Genomic DNA, 22,311 nt, shown 5'->3' with positions numbered 1-22,311 from the left:
TTATACTAATACTTCTACTGGTTATGATACTACTAATACCACTTGTATGCCTACCACTAATACTTCTACTGGTTATGATACTACTAATACCACTTGTATGCCTACCACTAATACTTCTACTGGTTATGATACTACTAATACCACTTGTATGCCTACCACTAATACTTCTACTGGTTATGATACTACTAATACCACTTGTATGCCTACCACTAATACTTCTACTGGTTATGATACTACTAATACCACTTGTATGCCTACCACTAATACTTCTACTGGTTATGATACTACTAATACCACTTGTATGCCTACCACTAATACTTCCACTTCTACTAGCAGGGTACTGGGGAACCGAGTAGTCTAAAGTGGTAGCCTTTACCGATCACTGCCATCTCACCTCTGTCCGCGTAGTTCAGAGTCTCCGGCTCGGCTAATATGGGTATGTGAGATAGCTGTCATTAGGTTCCCGTGTGTCGGTGGTTCTTACCGAAGTTTTCCAGGGTTCTTCCTCCAACAGTATATAATGGCCTTAATAAAAAAACTACTACTACTGCTATTCTTAGTCTTTTCGTTGTTGGTCAAGTTTATTATGATTAGTATTAGTGGCAGCAGTTGTTATAATTGGAATAGTAGAATTTCTTTTCCAAAGTTGACAAAAAATGTAAGCACTTAATAAATATGTTACAATTTAGTAAGCAAATGAAACAATCAATCGAAGACTCGTTGTTTTAATTGCGTTACAGATGCATATTAGATTTAAAACAAACTGCAAGGTCTTAAATATCAATGTCTCCAGACTGGCATTATATAGGATCTTCTATGATTTAGAAGCAGGTGATTCTTAGCCGTAATCTCTTCTGTTTTGCAAGAGTGGCTTTAAATAATAGGAAACAAATTCGAGAAATAATTACATTGAAGTCAGCATAAAAAAGTATATTCCGTTTCCAGACTTTCTTCTTTCTAAAACTCTTGGCTATGTTCCTGGCACCTTTCTGATGAAAATATCTTCTTCAATCGGTATCATAATTTTAGGGACTCAACCCAGTTAAGACGATAATACAAATTTCACAAAAGTATATTAATATTGGTATCGATTGTTTAGCATTATGTCAGATTCAATTTATTTTTAAGCTATTCTAAGCTCATCACAGCAAATCCCAGAATTATATCATTTCAAATTTCCTGGCAAACTCAGATAGAAGAATTGATAAAAACAAACGTTTCCACCGAAGAGAAATGAAATCCTTTTGTCGACTTCGACATCGTGTGCGCCTGGTTCAAGAATTAAAGGTTTTGTTCTCTATGTAAAATAGTCTTGCTTGCCCCTTTACCGAGAATTCAGCATCCAATGAACACACTATTGGTCCAAGAATATCTTGCACTTCCATGAATCGCCCATCAACATAAGTTCAAATATTTCCAAACACTTATTAGACATTCAGAAACTAACGGACCACCATGGTGATTAATGAAAATTATTGTTACTTTCAAAAGAGATTTCTTTGATAATGCTCACTGACAAAAACAGTCGAATAGTTTATAAAACAAAGTTATGCACTCCTAATAATTGAAAAAACAAGTGTTTTCATTTTCAACAGAAACAGCTTCAGAAAAAGATCGGTGTGATAAAGAAACACTCAAAGGGAAATCATTAGCATATTGGTAATACGTAGCTACCTGTCCTCCAGGTACAATGAAGAAAATGCAATATATTCGACAATAAAGCAACATACATTTGTTTCGTACTAAAACAACTTACATTTGAAAATGATATCGAAACGTTTCCAATATAAGTTTCTGAAACATTGGATAGAACACACACACACACACACACACACACACACACACACACACACTTGCAATAAAATCACTATTATTATGTGCTTTCAGTTACATTATATATTCTTCATTAAAATATACGGCATTATCTTTCAATGCGGTCTGAGAACACCAGATTAAACTAGATATAGTAAGTCTTAAAATCGATCTTACAATGAAAGGTTACCTATTTTCAAAGCGAAATAGTTAACAACTAAGTCTGTGAGAAAAAAGGATACTTTAGAGATCAAAGTAATTTATGACTTTTATCATTATGATTCTAATAAGAAAGAATATTTAATATCGCTTGAAAACGAGTAGATTTTACTTTAGAAAAGTCGTTCAATATATGTACTTATATATAATACGGTAAGGTTGGCACCCAATTTTATGTAGGTGGGATGAAAATTCAAAAGGACAGCAGTTCCGAAGTTATCTAGAAGACACCGTGAAATCAGCATGAGACAATTCAAGACGATTTCATTTCAAAGGTCAAGGTCGCTTTGTGCACTGCGAAAATGTCGGGTAGTACTTTAATCCGAAGTGGGTGCTTATAATATTTTATTGTTTATTTATTTATATATCTTTTAATTTATTACCCAAAATGAAATTAAAAATGTTTTCACTCGTTTTGATATATTTTATGTTAATCTGGTCGTTTGGAAATAGAAAGTAATATACTTTGGGTTTCATACAAGTTGCAAAGTCACCCTCACTCTACTATCTCGTCCAGGCCTGTCTGACTTCAGTGGCATGACAATGTCAAGAACTCTGGAGGAACTTTCGGATGCAGTTGATGGCCATCAGTTCCTACTGTACCAGAGCTGATGTCCTACACCATTCTCATAGCCCATGTTATCTACCTTCAAAGTTAGGGGTTGAGAATGTCTGTATGACCACATTAAATATACACACAAACACCTGCATACATTTTTGTAATAACATTTGGTTTTTTGATTTAGCAATCATTTAGGTACTATATCCTTTCTAGGAGATCCGAGCGGCCCTGGAATTTTGAACCAAAATATTTCTTTTCCACATGAAAGTCGTATTCAGGCTTCTAAAGTGGCAGTAGTGATTGCTGCCACTCGTGTCATCTCGTTGGTATATACTGACGTAGTCTTGTATTGTGGGGGATCTGTTTCCTTTAGATTTCATCAAAGAACTTTGAAACATTTATATCAGGTGTTTGTATTCTATCAGAATGCTTATAACACACTGACAGTTTTGTTTCCCCTCTTTCTTCTTCGCACCATTAAAAAGTTTTTATATACTCTGGTTCCTTCTGAACAAATATCTGTTCTTCCTTCCCAATGCTGTAAAACATCTCTAATTTGGCTTCCATTAATGTTCTAATCTTAGTGTGGTAATGATTAATGGAAAAAAATCCAAACTGAAGAGATTCTTGTCTGTAATAAGACTCACAACAGTACCAGTAATACGTCTCTTTATTTAGTCGGGTTTTGCGCTACCAGGGAATACCCTGCTCAACCGGTTTTTAGATATATATAAAAAATAAAAGAAGACGTTGTTTTATGGCTGGAAAAATGGGGGTGAGAGAGGGGTGGGGATGGGGAAACCGGACAAAATGGGAATAGAGAAACCCAACCCGGTAAAAACCAACACTGCCCGTACCCGGCAATATCCTTACCCGTCCATAGATTGTAGAATATACCTGACGTACCCTTCTACACGTGGTAAGAGGCGACTGACGGGTGCAACCTTTTTGCTTTGGTACACGTCCCGTGCTTTTGTTCCAATTAAGAAGTGTTGAACTTGTTAAAATAGCTCATTTATGTACAAATTAGTCTTGTATTTCGGTGATTTTTCTCGGTTTTTCTTTCATTTTGTGCTGTATGACTATTTTGGAATAAGTAAATTTAATCGGCACTATAAGGCCAGCATTGTGCTGATATACCTATAAAATCCTGTACATACATACATAATGATCGCTTATCTTCAGACAAATATACTACTATACCGTTATGATAATGTGCCCACTTTCAAGAATGGGCAATTTATTTGTTATCAATTTGTTGTTATCAAATTCGTTGAAGTAGTCTCATTTATTACATATAGATTTAATATCACATCATAGTCATATTTATTAGAACATTGAAAATTTAAAATTGTTTGGAATTATCTTTTTGTTGGATAGCGGAAAGATTACAGTCCTCACCCTCCTTGATTTGTCTGCAGCATTTGACACAATAGACCATGACATATTACTTCACCGTCTCCAGCATATATTTGGCATTCATGATACAGCCTTAATGTGGTTCAAGTCCTACTTGATCAACATGACACAAATTGTATCTGCAAATGGAATACACTCCAGCCCAGTTGATCTATGTTGTGGTGTTCCACAGGGGTCTGTTCTTGGACCTATTTTTTTCATTCTATACACTCAGTCGCTTTCAAGTGTCATAGATCATCATCCAGTGTCTCACCAATTGTACGCTGACGACACCCAAATATACAAATGTAGCCACCCAACTGAAGTTGATGCTACCATCCAAGGTGTAGAGAGGTGCATTTATGATGTGAAATCATGGATGACATGGAACAAGCTGCAGATGAATGATGATAAAACTGAGGCCATTCTGATCACAACACAAAGACTTTCTCTTTCACAGCCTTTACCTCAAACAATAAATATCAGCAACAGCAACATTAAATTCACACAATCAGTACGAAACCTAGGTGTTACTCTGGACGGTACTCTCACATTGCACCAACATGTCAATCCGCAAATATATTTCAGTTTATGCCACTAAAACACTTGTATGTTCATTAGTACTTTTAAGACTGGACTATTGTAACTCAATTCTGTCTGGTTCATCTCAATATCTGCTCCAGAAACTTCAAAAAGTTCAAAACACAGCTGCTCGGATCATACTTAGAGTACCACGATCAGAGCACACCTCCCCACTGCTATGTACCCTATACTGTCTATCCATTTGATCCAGAATCAAACACAAAATTTGTTCTCTGTGCTACGTTTCACTGTCGGACTCTAATCCAACATACCTATCCGACCTCACCCATGTGTACACAAAAGCAAGATACTTACGCCCCTCTTCTGACAATCGTATACTCATTATTCCCACTATGAAAACAAAGTCATATGGACAGCGTTCTTTTGCATACCAGGGCCCAGCAACATGGAATGAATTGCCCACTGAACTTAGACACAAAGACACAGTGATCCCATTCAAGTGTGCTCTCAAAACTCACTTATTTCGACTGCAAGAACATACTTAAAGACCTAATAATGTTTCCTACCTTAAGTATTCTCAGCCTTTTTTTAAAATATGTTTTCTAATTTCATGGTGTTTGTTTTTGAAATCATATCATTCTATGTTGTTGTTTTTATGTTATAGGTGTTGTCAAATGTTGTAAAGCGCTTAGAGCTTCTAAAAGATTAGGAGCTATACAAAGTCCTCATTATTATTATTATAATTATTATCTAACTTCCATTAGAACTGTTGTTTTTTTGTTTTGTTTTGTTGGGGTTTTTTGGTGGGTTTTTGTGTGCTTTTTTATCAACAAGAAAAGATGTGAAAACTGGCAAAATAAGAATGAATGAGAAGAAGCATTTGTTGGATTGACCGAGCAGGAAGTATACATACCCTACACTTTCTTGTCTATTTGCAGTCTCCTATAGCGGGTACTTATAAATATTATTTCTCTTTTATTTACGATTCAGTGTTGTATTTAACTGGCAGATGTTTATTTTGTTTAGATCTGAGTATAATATTGACGATGTCTGTATATACATCATCTGGGTATTCCCTTAACTGGAAAAAATTAGGTCTAATTTTATTTCCCATTCTGTTTATATCCGATATGTTGATGTGTACGTTTGATTTTGTGGATTTGTACAGTTTTTCAGCACATGATATGTCGTGTATGTGTGATACATGTAAACATTTTTTCCCATTAAATGACGAGAAAACCGAGTTATCAAAACTCTGCAGACGACATTGTTGCCTTCTATTTGAAAACATCGAACCAGTCGATATCCTTGACCTCCATATACAAGAGCAGATCATCAGTAATGACGATTGCGAGAGGATCAATGATGGATCAACCTCCAAAGAAAGTTGCAAACTACTGCTACTGTGTCTTGCAAACAGCCCAAGCGATACAGTTGTATATGTTTTTAAAAACTCCCTGAAGAATAAATATAGTTACATCTTGGATGTAATAGATCAGAATGCTTTTAAACCTGAGCAGATACTTTAAAGTGACAATTGTCCCAAAGGTACAGATAACGGTATCATACCGAATAAATACTCATCTGTAAAAAGTACTGAAAGCAAGAACATGATGCATAGGCAATACAGAGACTGTGATCAAGAAGGTAATGCCAGGAAAATTGCTAAATTGGAGAAGCAAGAAACATGTCGTTTTCAAACCTTTAATAGTTATCAGACTAAATGTCTGGTTATACCCACTTCTTCGAGCACAATGGTGCCTGGCGTGGCACCGAAGTCGAGAGAGGAATTGAGGAAATCGCGCTTACATGTCCAAACGACTACGCCATGCAACTATTAAAAGGAGGTTGTCTTGGATGATTCAGATGCACATACAGCTGTATGTACGTTGCTACTCACTCCCGCAGCAATCGTGTATCTCGAATGACCGAGTAGGCGGTATATAGTAACATACAACTTTCTCAGCACTCTCATTAATCATGGGAATTATGAAAAGGTTCAATCTCTGTCGTCATCCCTACCACAGAGGTACCATCATGAACATGGTATGCTATGCATGTTGAGATATCTTAATACGGACGCGTATTTATTCAAGAGAGATCTTGACTCTGCCAAAACACAGATAAAGATCATCGTTTGAGATCATTCCTCAGACTAGCAATACCCCGTACTTTGCCTTAGAATTGCTAGCAGCGAAGACACACGTTTTTATCAATGTAAAAAAGATAGAGAAGCTGCGACAAATGCTAGATGATGCCAAGATGATGATAGAGACTAACCATGCGGGGAACACAGGCCGGGCTGCATGATGGCTGTTCTTAAATGACGCCCGTAGCTTCATGGCTCAGATAAGGATACTGAATTTTCGAAAGAATCAATTTTTGAAACATATAAATGGCTACACAATAAGACTAAGGTGAGTTTACAGAACGCTATGACACACTTTCAGCATGATGGAAGGAGGATGGTCCTTTTGGGTTTGGTTATGCCCTTTGACTTTTGGTTTCTCTTCTGTTACAATGTGGGTATAATGGGCTTACAATGGGCCTCTTGAATCCGCAGGCAGACGACATGAAACAAGCGTGTGCATTGTTAGGGCAGATCGAAAATTCTGAAATTGCCCTTCCAGATATCTTGAAAATGGACTTTCTGGTAGCTAAATCCGACTACCAGTTCTGAACAGGAAATATAATCCGAGCTCTTGAGCACGAGCAATCTGCGTACAATACAGTTAACGAATTACACTGGCAGGAAATGGCACAGCACATCGGTAACAGAATTAACCATTTCCAAATGAAAACTACACTTTTCAAAGACGAAATATATGAATACGAATTTAACTAAATTCTTTTGAAAGAATCATCGAACGCAGAATTATAGAGCGATAAAACTAAATGCATGTTTCTATGCCCAGTGAAAACATGATAAATCATAACCAATCTGTGATGATGAAAACGCTTTACTTAATTTCATAGTTAGGTCCCAATTTCACAAATGGGCAAGGCTATAAAAAATAAGTAAGTATGTAACATGTACTCATTTCCAAGTTTGAATTGAAGTGTTTTGTGCCTGTGATGAGAGAGAGAGAGAGAGAGAGAGAGAGAGAGACTAACATAATAATTCAATGTAAAAATTATTTGAGAAAATATGAATGACTTTTTCGTTTCGGTTCTTCGACCCACATGCATGTATTATTTGTTAGGGATATATATAATACTTATTATATATCTATGGCGTCCGCAACCTGATTACTTGTGTAAAATGTTGTTTTACTGCCACAGATAGCATTTTTATACATTAGTTATTCATTGAACTTACTCCCAATATGATTCTGTACCAGCATCATCATCAATGAGACTTGAAACTTGTTTATGGTAATCTGCAGATGTAGGTGTGTTGTGTCCATAGGACGTGCCATGTGGTTTCTTGCATCATTCAAAACTACCCCATGTGAATGTTGGTCACTATGACCTTTTCTTACACTAATTAATTTGATGTATACAAGTAGGCCCCAGTGTAAACGTTTTATCATGTTGGCATATCCCCAGCTTTGCTTATAGAACTCAGGAAGACTGCTTCTATTATCATTCTAAACCACCCCAGGTCAAAGTTGGCTAAACCCTGCCTGACTTTCCTACTCTAATAATCTTCTTATCGTCGGGTTAACCCAGTTTCAAGGTTTTGATATCCTGGATAATCTCCAGCTGTATTTATGGTATCTATATGGAACTTGGTCAAGATATTGTATTCCGTTATCGTACCCCTCCCTCAAAGGAAAAGAAGTTTAAAGTGACTTTTTTGTTGACAACGTTGTCTTTGTTAATAACGTTTAACCTAAGTGTAACAGTTTTATCAAGTATGGCATGTTTATAGAACTTGGTTAAAATTTCTTGCATCATTCTGGAACACCCTAAGATAATATAGGTCACACTGTCCTCCTTTTCTTCTTTTATAATAATTCATAGTTTGTTTACCCCAATATAGAAGTTTTGTATTGCTGGCAATCTCAATCTGCACGAAGACTGTTCATGGAACTTGGTGAGGGTGTTCCCTGCTCAATTCCAAACATCTCCAGGTAAAGGTTTGCAACCGTGAGCACCCTTGCTTGCTCTAGTCATTTCTTCCCTCCGGTTAACTCATTATAAAGGTTTTGTCCTACTGGCCAATATCCAGCTGTATATATGACGTCAACGTGGAACATGGTCGAGATGTATTTTATATCATTGTGCCCTTCCATGAAAGGATATTAGGTTATAATGACTTACGTTTCTTACACTAATTACGCTTTATTCTTAACTTCAGACAAATATCACTGTGCATGCAAGCTTCGTTGTCTTTTTGACAATCCTGGTTATATTTGTTATTTTGCATTTCATAGCTTCTTACCGACATTCACAAGCACTATATGTGTATGTGTGTGTGTGTGTGTGCGTGTGTGTAAAACCACGTGCGAATCTTCTTTAAGTTCTGAGGTAATTGTCACTTGATATGTTTAAAGAGTGCATTGCTTATTTGTGGTTGTTATACCTAGTCATAACTTCAGTTAAATAACGCTATCTTGTAACTTGTGCTCAGTTTCTTTGTATTATTAATTCGTCATAAATTTAAGAAAAGTTGTTCTATGTTTTTTGTTCTATTTTAGTTAGCTTAGCTTCCTTTTCTATGATTTGATTTACTACAGACAAATTAGTTTATTTTTCATACTTTAGATGTTTTTATTGGAAACAAGTGTGTGTGTGTGTGTGTGTGTGTGTACGTACGTGTTTGTTTCAGTACTTCATCCTATATGGAAATGTATTTCACCAGCATGTGTTTATGTACATTTTCTTAATTTCAAAATGCAGCTAATCAAACATAAATATTAGTATGCCATAGATTGCAGATACAATAAATATTTGTTGGTTTTTTTGACGTTTTATGTCAGAAATCAGTTGATAGATCTGTAGGAGCTCATTACAGAAGTAATCAAAATCTTCCTAAGTTTATATCTGTCTTTATCGGACTCTAGGTCAAATATCGTTTAATTGTATACATTGTGAATTCGTCACTTTTTGGTGTACAAATTTTTGTTAATTTCGCGTTGGTTCAAATATCTATGTCTAGATCAAATGCAAAAGATTTCCAACCTTGATAGACAAGCAGCTCAACGAATTTTAGCATCCAGGAAAAGACCAACTTTGTAATTAAGCCACGGAAATTTATATCCACGAAAATATACGAAATTATATTATTTCAACATCATTTCATTTTCATTTATAATACTTTAAAGCATCATACCCTCACAATATATTTATTTCTGTACCACCTGTTGCAATGTTTCACGATAGTTTAACTCACTTTGTTGTTGTTGTTAAGCAATTGGTTAAGGAATGATGCACGTAATGATTTCAGTGTAATAATCGCGACATTGGTGCATGGCAAAAATATGTGTGGAATCTTTTATTCTTTTTTTAAGGTTAGTCATTCAAATCTCGTCCTTTAAACATACTATAAATATTCAATTATATGACTGATCCAGTTGGCTTACCTGCTATAAGGAACCATGTATTGTATAGTTTGTCTATATTGTTTATGCCGCTTTGAACGTTCAATCAATATATTGACAAAACTACATTAACTACATTGTGTGTTTTGTTCCGTGGGAAGCGGGGAGGGAACGAGTTTGATATGGTGTAGGAATGTCGATGATGTCAGGCTGAGACGTTTGTTCCTATCCCTTATCAACGAGTTCTTTCTCCGACTCGCAAAAAAAGCAATTATTTGATTTTTTTATTTATTACAAATCCCCTTTTAATCACACATTCTTTTCAACTGTTTCAATGTGGACCTGTTGTTGGGTTGCAGTCGTACAATCAACAATGGGCAACGTTGCGCTCTGCTGATACCTTCATCAACGACCTCTTCTGGATGCGGTCTCACAAATACTCTTCCAAATGTTGTCTTCCGCGATGAGTTTTATATTTCTCTGACTTAAATTCCTTCCAGTCTGAGCAAGATGCAGCAACCTTATTAAACTTTCCCCAATATACCCACCCAGAAGTTCAGTTGTGGGCATGCATTCAGCGTCGGTCAGCTGCCTCTGCTATTGGATTGCTGGCGGATTTTGTCATTATATACATCACCTGGTTGTTAAATTATTTTGTCAAACTCGTCAGCGCCAAAACCCGTGCGATAATTTGACCGGAAGGCAGAGCCTCCTAGGGTAGCTCCAATGTCGATTGTGAGGAAACCATCAAGTCTCTGGTGAACCGCTTAAACATATTCGAAAACTCGTCCCACGAAACATCGGCAGCATACCAAGTTCAATGAATAATGAGGAGCCCCGCAAAATATCATCAACATATTAAAGTTGTCCTGATGACTTTGGACACATGTGCATATCTTTGTGGCACAAATCACGTCTTGCGCTGGCCCTGACAAAATACTATCGTGGGTTTGTCTTGACGGTCATGCGTCACATCGTCGTACACGACAAGATTATTGTGCTCTCGGTCACGGTCGTCAAAGGCAGGGGCATCATCGATCTTGCAAAAGAACGGGACTGCGACAAATTAAAGGCGTCAATCGGTCACAATTAGGCTTCAGAAAACAGTTCCGTGTCGCTCATGTATTCATACGGGTAGATTCTTTTGCGGGTGAGCAAGCCTAACTTTTCAGGCTCATCAGAGGATGCTCCGCCATATTGACTAGTGATTCTAAAACGGTCATTGCCGTTCCACGCAAGGTTGCTGGCGATTTTGTTCAAACCGGAATTGAGAAACTACAGCGAGTCAGTGATCTACTGCTAGCCCAGCCAACACGTATGTGTTTTTTCCCGTTGTTGGGAATAGCACTTATTCGTGCATTCGATGCTTTTACGACTCTCTGCATGATTATGTGACCATCGTACCCGAGAGAATTATAAAGCACAACCGAAATTCGCGCCGTGTGCGACTCCTCTGTACGCGACAATGATGTGGCAGTGATCTCACACGTTTTCAGCGCAGATCCAGCAAATAGTGACCACGGAAATATCATGTCATAGCGGGGCATAGTCATGCTCCATCTCATCTGGCAACAGTGCAAGAAAACACGCATGTGACCCGTTCAGTAAGTTAAGTCTTATTTGATTGAACCGACGGGCTTTCTTTTTTGAGTGTTGGAACTGACGGGAACGTTAAGGCATTCGAAAACCGTGTAAATGATATATGGTACTGTTACACGCACACGGGTATTTACTTGACCGAACGGTTGTCAAACCCTGGAGCGATTCTCGCTAGAAGTCATAAGTTTCCCCGACTTTCCAAAGACTTCCATACAACCTCAGCTGTAAATCAGAAAGCCCGACGTGTCCATTCTATACCTAAATTTTCCTCTAATTATTGCAAGACCACAGATAAACCAAACTGCCAACTATCTATCAACCGTACATCCACGTGTTTTGGCTTCATTATGTTTCCGTACCACCAACCGTTCACGCCTTAGAACATATATGAGTACTCCCTAACAATGGGAACTATTTTAACTCCGCCACCATAGGCCAGTCAATGTATGCTTTCCAGACACATTTCGCCGATGTAACTGCACCATATTCGCCCACATGGCGACATAAACGGTGTCTGTCAAGTCCCTTTTTATTTATTCCCTTGTGTAATTTACCGGTTTAATACCGTAAGTACTGTCCTTGCAGTCACGCTACCAATGTATACTAGATTTTAATATGTACTATTTTACTCCAGGGACATTCATTCGGTTTTGGTCGGAATTCACTACTAGTGAACCAGGACATCATGGAAACACACTAACACTTCACTCCGTGACGTTTGCTCCTATTAATTAGCTCATTAGTTCGGGCCAGGAATATTTCCATGGCGCCGAATTCCAATAATCAAACAAGTAATCACACAAATCTAAGAAATGCTTAAAACGGGGCACTACAACCAAGTGCACATACTCTAAATTTACTACAGTACATTCATCTTCCATTGCACCGATAGGCAGTTCCAAACAGTCGGGCCAGGTTCTGTCATTATCATGCGTTTGAACATTCAATCCTGGAAGTTATTTCATAAACTTCTGTCTTTTTTCGACGGAGTAGACTTTGACAGCGTCGTTGGCTTTTCTTTCGACAATATTGATGAAATTGCGTTGGCGAGTATTTCGGCGCGCGCGAGAATGATCGCGTATCGATCCGCATGGTTGGCATAGCTGATACGCGACAAGACTCCGACAACGCTTTTGTGGTATGGTTGAGCGACCAATACGCAATACGATCAAGTCGGATTTACAGTATTGGTTATGACATGTTCTGTTACAATGTTCCCGGTTTCCAAGGTATACGTTTTTGCACAGATGATTTTCTAGTGCCATCAGTTATTTCATATATATATATATATATATATATATATATATATATATATATATATATATATATATATATATATACGATTTAAATATTTGTTAGTTTAAAAAAAAAATCATTACATGATATTATAATGACCTTGTCCAAAACTGAGTTCATTTCTGCTTGACCTGATTATTTTTTTTGTTTTTTGATTTATGTCAACAACTAATACATAGCTTCATCATTCTCTTTACGTATGAGCTTAATATCAAGATTAGTATTCAGGTAAACAAGGAGAAGTAAATATGTTGTTTAGGGTCGGGTTTTTGAGATTCTTGTGTTATAAATAAAAAAGGCTCATTCGATCATTCTAGAAGGTTATTTTCCATTAGGTAATGGAATTAGGTTTTAGAAAATGCTAATTCTGACCTGAAGTCAAGTATAGAAATATATAATCTTGTGATTGTTAGATTTAGTCAGTCGTGCTTCTACATCTAGCACCTTCAATTTTTATTATGTTGTGACCAGTTTGGGCTGAATTTTCTTTTCTTCAAATTACTGAATTCAAGTGATTATTTTCTCTGCAAATACAAAAATGCTCTGATAATATTCTTGGATAAAGGCTTTCACTGGAATTTATACTGAAATCAAACCTGGAATAGTGTTTCTGTGATTCAACAAGAGACTGTTGATACATCAATACTTCATTATCTAGCACAGACACATCATCTATTTTAGTTTTGGATCTCTTCGAGACTTGAACTGTGTTTTATACAGAACTTTTCACTATTAGGGATAAATTATTTGTTAAATTTTACAAAGCTGGTTGTCTTTCACTCTTTTCTGTTACTTATTTTAAAAGCATAGACTTGTAACAATCAATATATATATATATATATATATATATATATATATATATATATATATATATATATATATATATGTGTGTGTGTGTGTGTGTGTGTGTGTGTGTGTAAGAGAGACAGAGAGAGAACTGTACTCATTAATACTAATTACTCATCGATATTCTCTATCGATGATGTGCGAAACTTCTGGTGTATCCTGTTTTTTAATTCATATGGTATATAGGGTTGTAGAGTATACTGAGGTAAATAGTGTTAGATCGTATGGCCATTTACCGTGAAATACTTCTCACCCATGATGGTAATCTCCAAACTCGGGGCAGTGTCTTGTAAATACACATTTTCATCAAGTTGTCGAAACTGAATAGTACTGCCAAATAGCTTTTTCTGCTTAAATAGAATTTCTTCAGACCAGAATTTGGCCAAATCACTGCACATTGACCAGTATGAAGTATTATGTCAACTCGTAAATGACTGCCCCTTGTACAGTGGTAACCGATGATTCCAAACATCTTGCACTACTTGCCTATGGACTCTATAGTTTTTTATGTCTTTGCATGTGAATATATTTTCATTAAACTCCAGACACTGCATCTTCTGCTCATAATTGCAGTTTTTCCAAAACTCTCCTCCCTGTGTGTAAATGCCATTAGTGCTTCCATATATTATATGCTGAAGGCATCTAAGTTATTCTTGACGTTGATCATGGAGATTTTTGCTGTCGTCATTGAGTTGGCCATGCAGACACTTAACAATAAGGAAAAACAAAAATAATGTATAAACCTAAAAGTGTGGCGAGCAAACATGTAATACACTCCTGTGTTACTGTTATGCACAAACAATTCTATTTAAGAATTTTCACTGTAGAAACTTCTCTTTGGAGCACTGTGCATTTTTTTTCAACCACGGGCATGTATTGCAGTTCATATACATTGCCATGAGGATAAAATCATGGGGTATAGAAAGAGTTGACCCTAATCAGTCACAGAAATTCCCATTTCCTACTACTATTAAAGATGTTAAATGATCTATAATAATAAAAATATTTAATGATTTCTAACAGTTCAAGGCAGTTGTCCAACTGGCCTTCAGCTGCTGCTACAAAGAGACTTTTCTCTAGCTTAAGAAAGCCACAAATGGTTCACTGAGATTGTTACTTCACATCAATTATGAGTATTGTACACAGCTATGTCATTTGCATTAGTAAATTAATAGTGTCAATAAAAAATTCAACTAACAGAGGTAATTAATTATTACTATTAGTTACAATTACAAAATACAATTTCACAACAATTTTGATAATGATTTAATGAACAACACAAAAGCCCACTAATAAAACCAGCCATAATTTTGTACTCAGGCACATCCATATAATATTAGTCAAATTATCTGAAACTGAAGTATTATAATAAATGGAGAAGACAAAATATTATGATTTTGGAACTAAAAATATCACCAACCAAAAAGAACAAAGGCAAAACAGATTCCAGGACCAGGTCCACCCTCTTTTTTGATGCTGCTTTTGTACAATTAGTAGCTAGATTCGTTGCAATGATAGAGCAACAACTCCAGGAACAAAGTCTGGCAGCCATAACGTCCTTACAACATTTAACTGGGAGGTAAATCCTACAAGCTATACCTCAAATATATGTCAACAGCTGCCATTCTGAATACTTTAGTTATTTAGAAAACAAAGATTGATAAGAAGCTGCTAATGCAACGAACTATTTTTACAGCATAATTAGTTTAACAAGAGGACAGTGAACAGCACATTATACGCCTTCCCCATGTTTAATAGACTTCCATGTTGGCACTCATAGGGTATGGTTGACTGGTGATAACTGACCAATGGTAAAGATATGTGGTCTTGAACTAGCTTACTGTGCAGAAACCATTATTCTTTTCATTAGCCTTACCATGACTGTGACCTTTAGACCATCTCTCTATATGTTTCTTTATTACACCAAGTGCAAACCATCCACAAATTTTGGTCAAGGAACTTACCATGAAACAAAAGTTACTCTGCAAAAACCCGTTTTTCCTTGAGCCACTATTGCCATGATCTTTGGCTCTTTTACCACAAAATCTATAGGACCCATTCTTACCTGATTTGCAAGCCATAAACAAACGTTTGCCAAGGATAATGGTCTAGAACTCAAGTTATTATGTAAGTAACATTTTTCAGCCACAGTGACCTACTTTTGATCTTTTGAAACTGCCATGATCAACAGGCTTCCTTTATGTACCATGGACATGTCATCCATAAAGTATGATGGTCAAGTACTAGATATTGTATGGAAATAAACAGACGGATACACAGACAACATTGTAACATAATACACTGTCCTATGATGTGCATATAAAACTAGATGAACAACATTAAAGATTGATGATACATTATATTAGATTTGAAGGCAACACTTTAAACTATTATGACACAGATAGAAACTTAGATTATCACACAGAAATAAATCAAGAATCATTTTGGGTAAAAGATCTAAAAAAGCAAGATCTATTGATAAACAGATAAATGGTAACAATTTCAAGCAAGCTAAACAAACAAGCACACTGTATCTTTCCAAATCAATGGTTCAAAAGAAATTTGAGTGAAAATTATATTTTAATCCTGAATATTCAGTAGGTGTGCTACTTACATTAAGAGATTTGGTTTATCGTCTGATAAACTAAAAAAAAAAAGAGTCCATATAAGTGACTGATGCTCTACTAGGCAATAAGAATCTCCAGGAATTCAAGATTTCTTCCTTTTAATTACTCAGTGTTGTAGGCATCTCTGAATATTCTCCAGCAATAACAAGATTTTTCAATTAGCTGATGATAAGGCAATAATGAATGAATGCCCATTTTGATTTAGGACCAACAAGACATTATATGAAGTCTTTTGGTGAAAATGCCATGTTGATACGAGTCCATTTTGGAGAAGTAACATAACAAGATTTTCAAGATGGTTGTCATGGTAGACATATTGGATATCAGATGCCCACCATTTAGGACCAACATAGCATCGTAATAAGTATTCTAATGAATGCCATTGAGCCATCTAGGAGAAATAGCAGTAATAAGATTTACTAGATGACCATTATGGTGACCATATTGGAGGTCAGATTTTTGCACCATTTTCATTTAAAACTAGACAACATCATATGTCTTTCAGTGAAAACCCCATGCTGATATGATCATTCACTCTAGAGAAGCAGTGAAAACAAGATTTTCTGGCTGTTTCAGAAGCCAAGTTTTTATTCAAGACCAACAAGACATCAAAAGCAGTCTTTAAGTAAAATCTATGAGTTGATACAACCATACAATCAGGAGGAGTAGCAATAACAAGATTCTAAAGATTGCAGCAGTGGCAGCCATACTGGAAATACTAGTGGCATCATCTTCATTTTGGGAACAAATAGGTGTCATAAGATGTCTCCTTGTGAAAACCTCATGTCTATATGATATTTTGTTCAAGAGGAGTAGTGTTTAAGATTTTCAAGATGGCCACTGTGATGGATATACTGGATATCACATCAACACCATTTTCATTTAGGACTAACTAGAGAACATAAAAAGTCTTTAAATGAAAAGCCCATCTTGATATATGGAAGAATAGCAACAACTACGATTTTCTGAATGGCCATATTAGACACTAAATTGGCCCCATTTTTTATCTATGACCAACTAGACATCATAAGATATCTTCTAGTTCAAACCATATGTCTATATCACTTTCTGTTCCGTATTAGTAGCAATAACAATATTTTCAAAAGAGCTGCTGTGGTGGCCATATTTTACATCAGATTAGCACCTTTTCCATTTAGCACCATCTAGTCATTATAAGAATTCATTCAGATTGGCATCATTTTCATTTAAAACCAACTATAGACCGTGGGTTGAATGTGTGTGTAAAGTTTCATGTCAATTTTCCAGGTAGTTTAAGCACAGCAGCAATAACAGAAAAACCCTCCCATAAGCTCTTCTCATCAGTGACTAAGAGAGCAAAAAAATAAAACTCTATGGGGATTCAAAAATAATATAATACATATTTAATGCATAGATATTGACAGAGCAGTAGTGGCAGATTATATCCTGAGTCATGACTTGGACAGGCTAAAAAGGCTGAATGGATGAATAGGCATGCATCCAAGCACAAATGGACACAATGACATCTATATCACACCTATGTATGTTCCCTGAAGCAATTTACCTGCCAAGTAATCAGTACACACCTCAGTGATTTTCTGAATCATGTTTATGTCTCTCCAAACAAGGTGCAGAATAAATTAGGGTGCACTACACTATATTTCATACACATATTCTATCACATTAATACAAAGTAAAACATCAAATTAGGAATATGGTTCAATGTGGAATGTAAAACAGATCATGATGTGAAGGTATTCAAACATATTTTGTAGTGGAATGGTTAGTACAGAAACCAAGTGGTGCATCAGCAGGGCGCTGAAATAATAAATGATGGGTCCTTTGCAACTGTGTGATAATCAGGATAACTGAAGATTGGCCAGTTGAGTCCAATAACCATGCATTTGAGTACAATTTTCCATATTCAATTACAAATAATTACAGCATTATTCCTGTGAAAAACTTCTATGTATATAATCTTGAACATTTCACAACATTTTAAGGATTAAAGCAATGCTAACAAGCAAAGTAACATCTTGGTTTCTTGGAAATTGGCAAGCACAGCTAAGAGAAAACCTCAAAGAGAAAGACAATGTGACAAAATTTGTATGAAACAAAAATAATTGTTCACTAATTAAAAGTGATGCTTGATCAGAACTGATTACTCAATCAATGATCTCAAAATTATATGAATTAACAACACTAGCCCTATCTTCAAATTTTACAAGTTAAAGGATTGTGAAGACGTTCAACAATATGTATCTATTTTAGATCAACTCTGCTTCATCCGATGATTGCAAAAAAAAGAAGCTGAGAACAGCTGATGTATCAGTTACTTATCTACATTTGCCAATTATTTTGGTTCTAGGTCTTAAAATATGTAACAGAAAGAAAGTGAAACATTACAATTTAGGAACAATCAACAGGCAATTTATTTCCCTAAAATACAAAATGAAGATTCAAGAGATACTTACATTATTGTGAATTAATTTTCATATAATCCTCAATATCCTTTTAAAAATCCAAATGTACAGAATGTTCTGAGTAAATTCCTTGAATGTCCTGATATAACACAATGTAGCAAACCAGAATGTTTTTGAATGAGTTCACAAAAATCAAAGTAATGAATTAATTCAAAAGTCAATGACTAATTTCGTAATTACAATGAATATTTTAAATAAATAATTCCTCTCAAATTATAAGATTTCAAAAGCACAATTGTAAGCTGGGACCAAAATTGGGTTCCCAACAAACTGAAACAGGAATGAGTTATTTATCATATCCCAATTTATAAACATTTTCACTTGATCTCTATCATAAACGGATGTGAGGTAATCCAATGGAAAGAGAGCCAGTCTTATTGTAATTAAGACTGGCCTTGAATAAATGCTGTGTAAAATTCTATTTACGAATGACCATAATCTGAGTTATAACTTACAATCATGGACAAAAAGTTAAGCACACAACACAGATAAAACATGCACAGCACCAAAAATAATAATAATAATAATAATAATAATAAGATTGCAATTTGGAAAAATGCCCAAATAAGTTCTAACATTCTATCAGGAATTCCAAATTTGCTTCCTGCATTTGAAAAATTGTCATCATTGTACTGACCAAATCAGAAAAAAACTTTGATGCTTCGAAGTTTATACCCATGTATCCTTGAAAATAACCTAATTTTAAGAAAATTTATAGATAATTCACACAAAATCTGGACAAGTAAAAGTATGAATGTGTCAGTACATCATGCCCCAAACATATACATGGAAAGAGCATGGTTCAATGTGCAAGGGCAAAGCTCTAAGTTGGGCAAGGAATTAGTTCATCAGTTTGGTGTTAGAATGCAGTATAAAATAAGCATTGTTCTTTGTATAAAGCCTCACACAAGATTTGGCTATAATCCATGAATCATGCAAAAGTTATTGAGCAGAAATTAAATTTGTCATAGATGGAATGGGATAAGATAGATGGGATGGAAAGGATATAATATATGGGCATGGATAACATCACCAAATATGCCCAATCCATTGACATGCTATGGGCATTAAATTACAAAATAACAACAGCAGTGCATTTATTAACTCAAAATTAATTAAATACAACCAGAGACCTGTGCCTAAGTTTTGGAAAACTTAAAAAAGCATTCAAATGTTATTTTCAAATCTTCGAAGCCAATATAGTTCCTATTCCTGACAAAATGGACCATATTGTTTACATGAAGATTCTTATCCTAGGTTTAAATTTGAACCAGGCTATTTATCAGCATTTTCTGTCACCTTTCATACTGGCAATAACAATAAATAAAACAAAAATAATCTATCCTTCTCTTCTGACATGCTATCTAGAAGTAAAAGTATTGCTGACAAACCAAGAAAATGATAACTGGGACTGAAAAATTGTTCCTGTACTAAATTGTTTCCATATATCAAGGATGCCACAGCCAATATCATATGATTCATGGGCAAAGTTCTAGGTCAAATGGGCCATAATTCCATAAATTTTGCTAGGAAACATTAAAAGTAAAACATTTTGAAGATGTCTTTAATATAAAGCCTCAATTTAATTTTATTCTGATCTATAAAAATCATTCAGAAGTTATAAAAGGACAAATTAAAAGGCAAAATTCTAAATCAAACAGGGGGCCATAACTCCATAATATTGTGCCTGAAAATCATGAAAATTGACCTAGCTCTCCTTAATATAAAACCTAGTAGTAAGTTTTTTAAAATCCACTTAACCTTTAAATAGATACTTCGCAGAAATAAATTTGCAACAGACATGAGAGGATGGTATGTGATGCAATGGAATGGAATAGACATACATGAATAAAACTATATGCCCACTCTATAGAACAAAGCAGAAGCACAAAAAATAAACATTCAATTAAAGAAACTTCACATATAAATCAAAATCTTACAACAGTTGATTGCAAGATAATTTCACACATAAATAGGTTTGAATATGCAGGGAATATGTGTACTATCTGTACATGTATCTGGTGGCAGCAGTGCAATAATGCCACTAATATGCATTTCAAACAAAACAAGCAAACAGAATTTCATCATGTTCTCACTCAGTATGCCTCCATCAATCTCACTCTGTCTCTAATGATTGCACATTTTCGTGGCCTAAGATTTCTACAGACCAGACTCTGTCCATCCAATGAATGGAGCCCCGAATCTGACAATAACAAGCACCTGTCTTATAATGACAGAATCATCTTCTACTACTAATCTGACTGGGAATGTGTCCTTGGTGAGCTGTAGAAATCTCTTCAAAAAAGCTGCAAAAGAGTACAAAGTTTAAGTGCATGCTAGTATAGAAAAGGAATCTTTGTTTTCGACCTGGAGTTTTGGAAGCATAATAATGGTCAAGGCAGGGATAATTTCAGCCCACAAACAGGTTTACATATAAAATATTCCCTCTCTCTTCCTTAAATACATATAACATTTTTATTCAGGACCAATTTTAATAATGGAAAGTGACCCATTAAAAGCCATTTTTCCCCCTCTACCGTGGTACCTATTTTCATGGATAACAGAAATTATCACTAACATGCCACTATCATGCTTACTGCCCATAAAGACATATCTTAAATTGTGCATTTGACCACAATATACACAATGGTAAATGGAAGCAACTACAAAACTGATTTTGCAGCATTTTTTAAATGATGCGTTTATTTCCGTAAGTATGACTGACTACCTCTGACATCTATCGCTTATGTTTATAGTTAGCACCAATATGAGTGTCAAAATCTTGGCAGAATTGTTCATAGTAATTTTCTTTATTGATCAATTAGTGCCACAAAGTAGCGAAAATTCGATGAATCAGGAAATATTTATCTAAAGTAAAATCACTGATAAATGGTACACATGCAGCATCTATACACAATTATATTACCTACATCAAAAGAAATCTTTTTCTTTTTCCTGTGTCTTACTTTGCATTTCAGTCTACATTTATGCCAAACCAAACACAGTACATGCAATATTTACAATACAGCCTTGTTTATCCCTATCCCTGACTCACTGACCTAATTTTGGTTTATCTAAACCAACACGATGTCTACACTAATCAAATACACATCAATCTGTCTAGCTATCATCTATGTATGTAAATTTCCATGGTCTAAAACTGTTCCACATGATGATTCAGGATTAGATTCATTACAATGAGAACTTTTCATCTCTTACAAACTGTGACATTGTTCTTGCCACAGCAGACATAATACACTGAAGTGATGACATCATCATTTGTGGTTGTACAATTTTCATTCAGATTAAATGAACTATGAAATACAATCGCTGGCAAATACTCTACAACTATATTTTACAATCACTGCAACTAAAGTTAAAAGTTCAATGCTGTCTTTTTTATGCACTGGCTGTTATATTAAAATACTTTTGGAAGGTCAATGTAGATATAAAGCTTTTAG

At 35.4% G+C, this 22,311-nt stretch overlaps 1 protein-coding gene across 1 annotated transcript in view; it reads right to left on the bottom strand.

Annotated features, from left to right (window-relative positions):
- Positions 1-15,012: 15,012 nt before the first annotated feature.
- LOC149801671 (vacuolar protein sorting-associated protein 45-like) overlaps positions 15,013-22,311 on the bottom strand; it is a 53,108-nt gene continuing 45,809 nt past the window's right edge. Inside the window, exon 14 of the mRNA XM_089955947.1 lies at positions 15,013-21,156. Coding sequence (XP_089812073.1) covers positions 21,090-21,156 — 67 coding nt within the window. The 3' untranslated portion in view covers positions 15,013-21,089. The remainder of the gene's footprint in view (positions 21,157-22,311) is intronic.

This window comes from Sinohyriopsis cumingii, chromosome 4, assembly GCF_028554795.1.
Source record: "Sinohyriopsis cumingii isolate HCF-2022 chromosome 4, ASM2855479v2, whole genome shotgun sequence".
NCBI classification, from domain to species: domain Eukaryota; kingdom Metazoa; phylum Mollusca; class Bivalvia; order Unionida; family Unionidae; genus Sinohyriopsis; species Sinohyriopsis cumingii.
The sequence above is the reverse complement of the archived record's forward strand: the minus strand, read 5'-3'. Positions and strand labels throughout refer to the sequence as shown.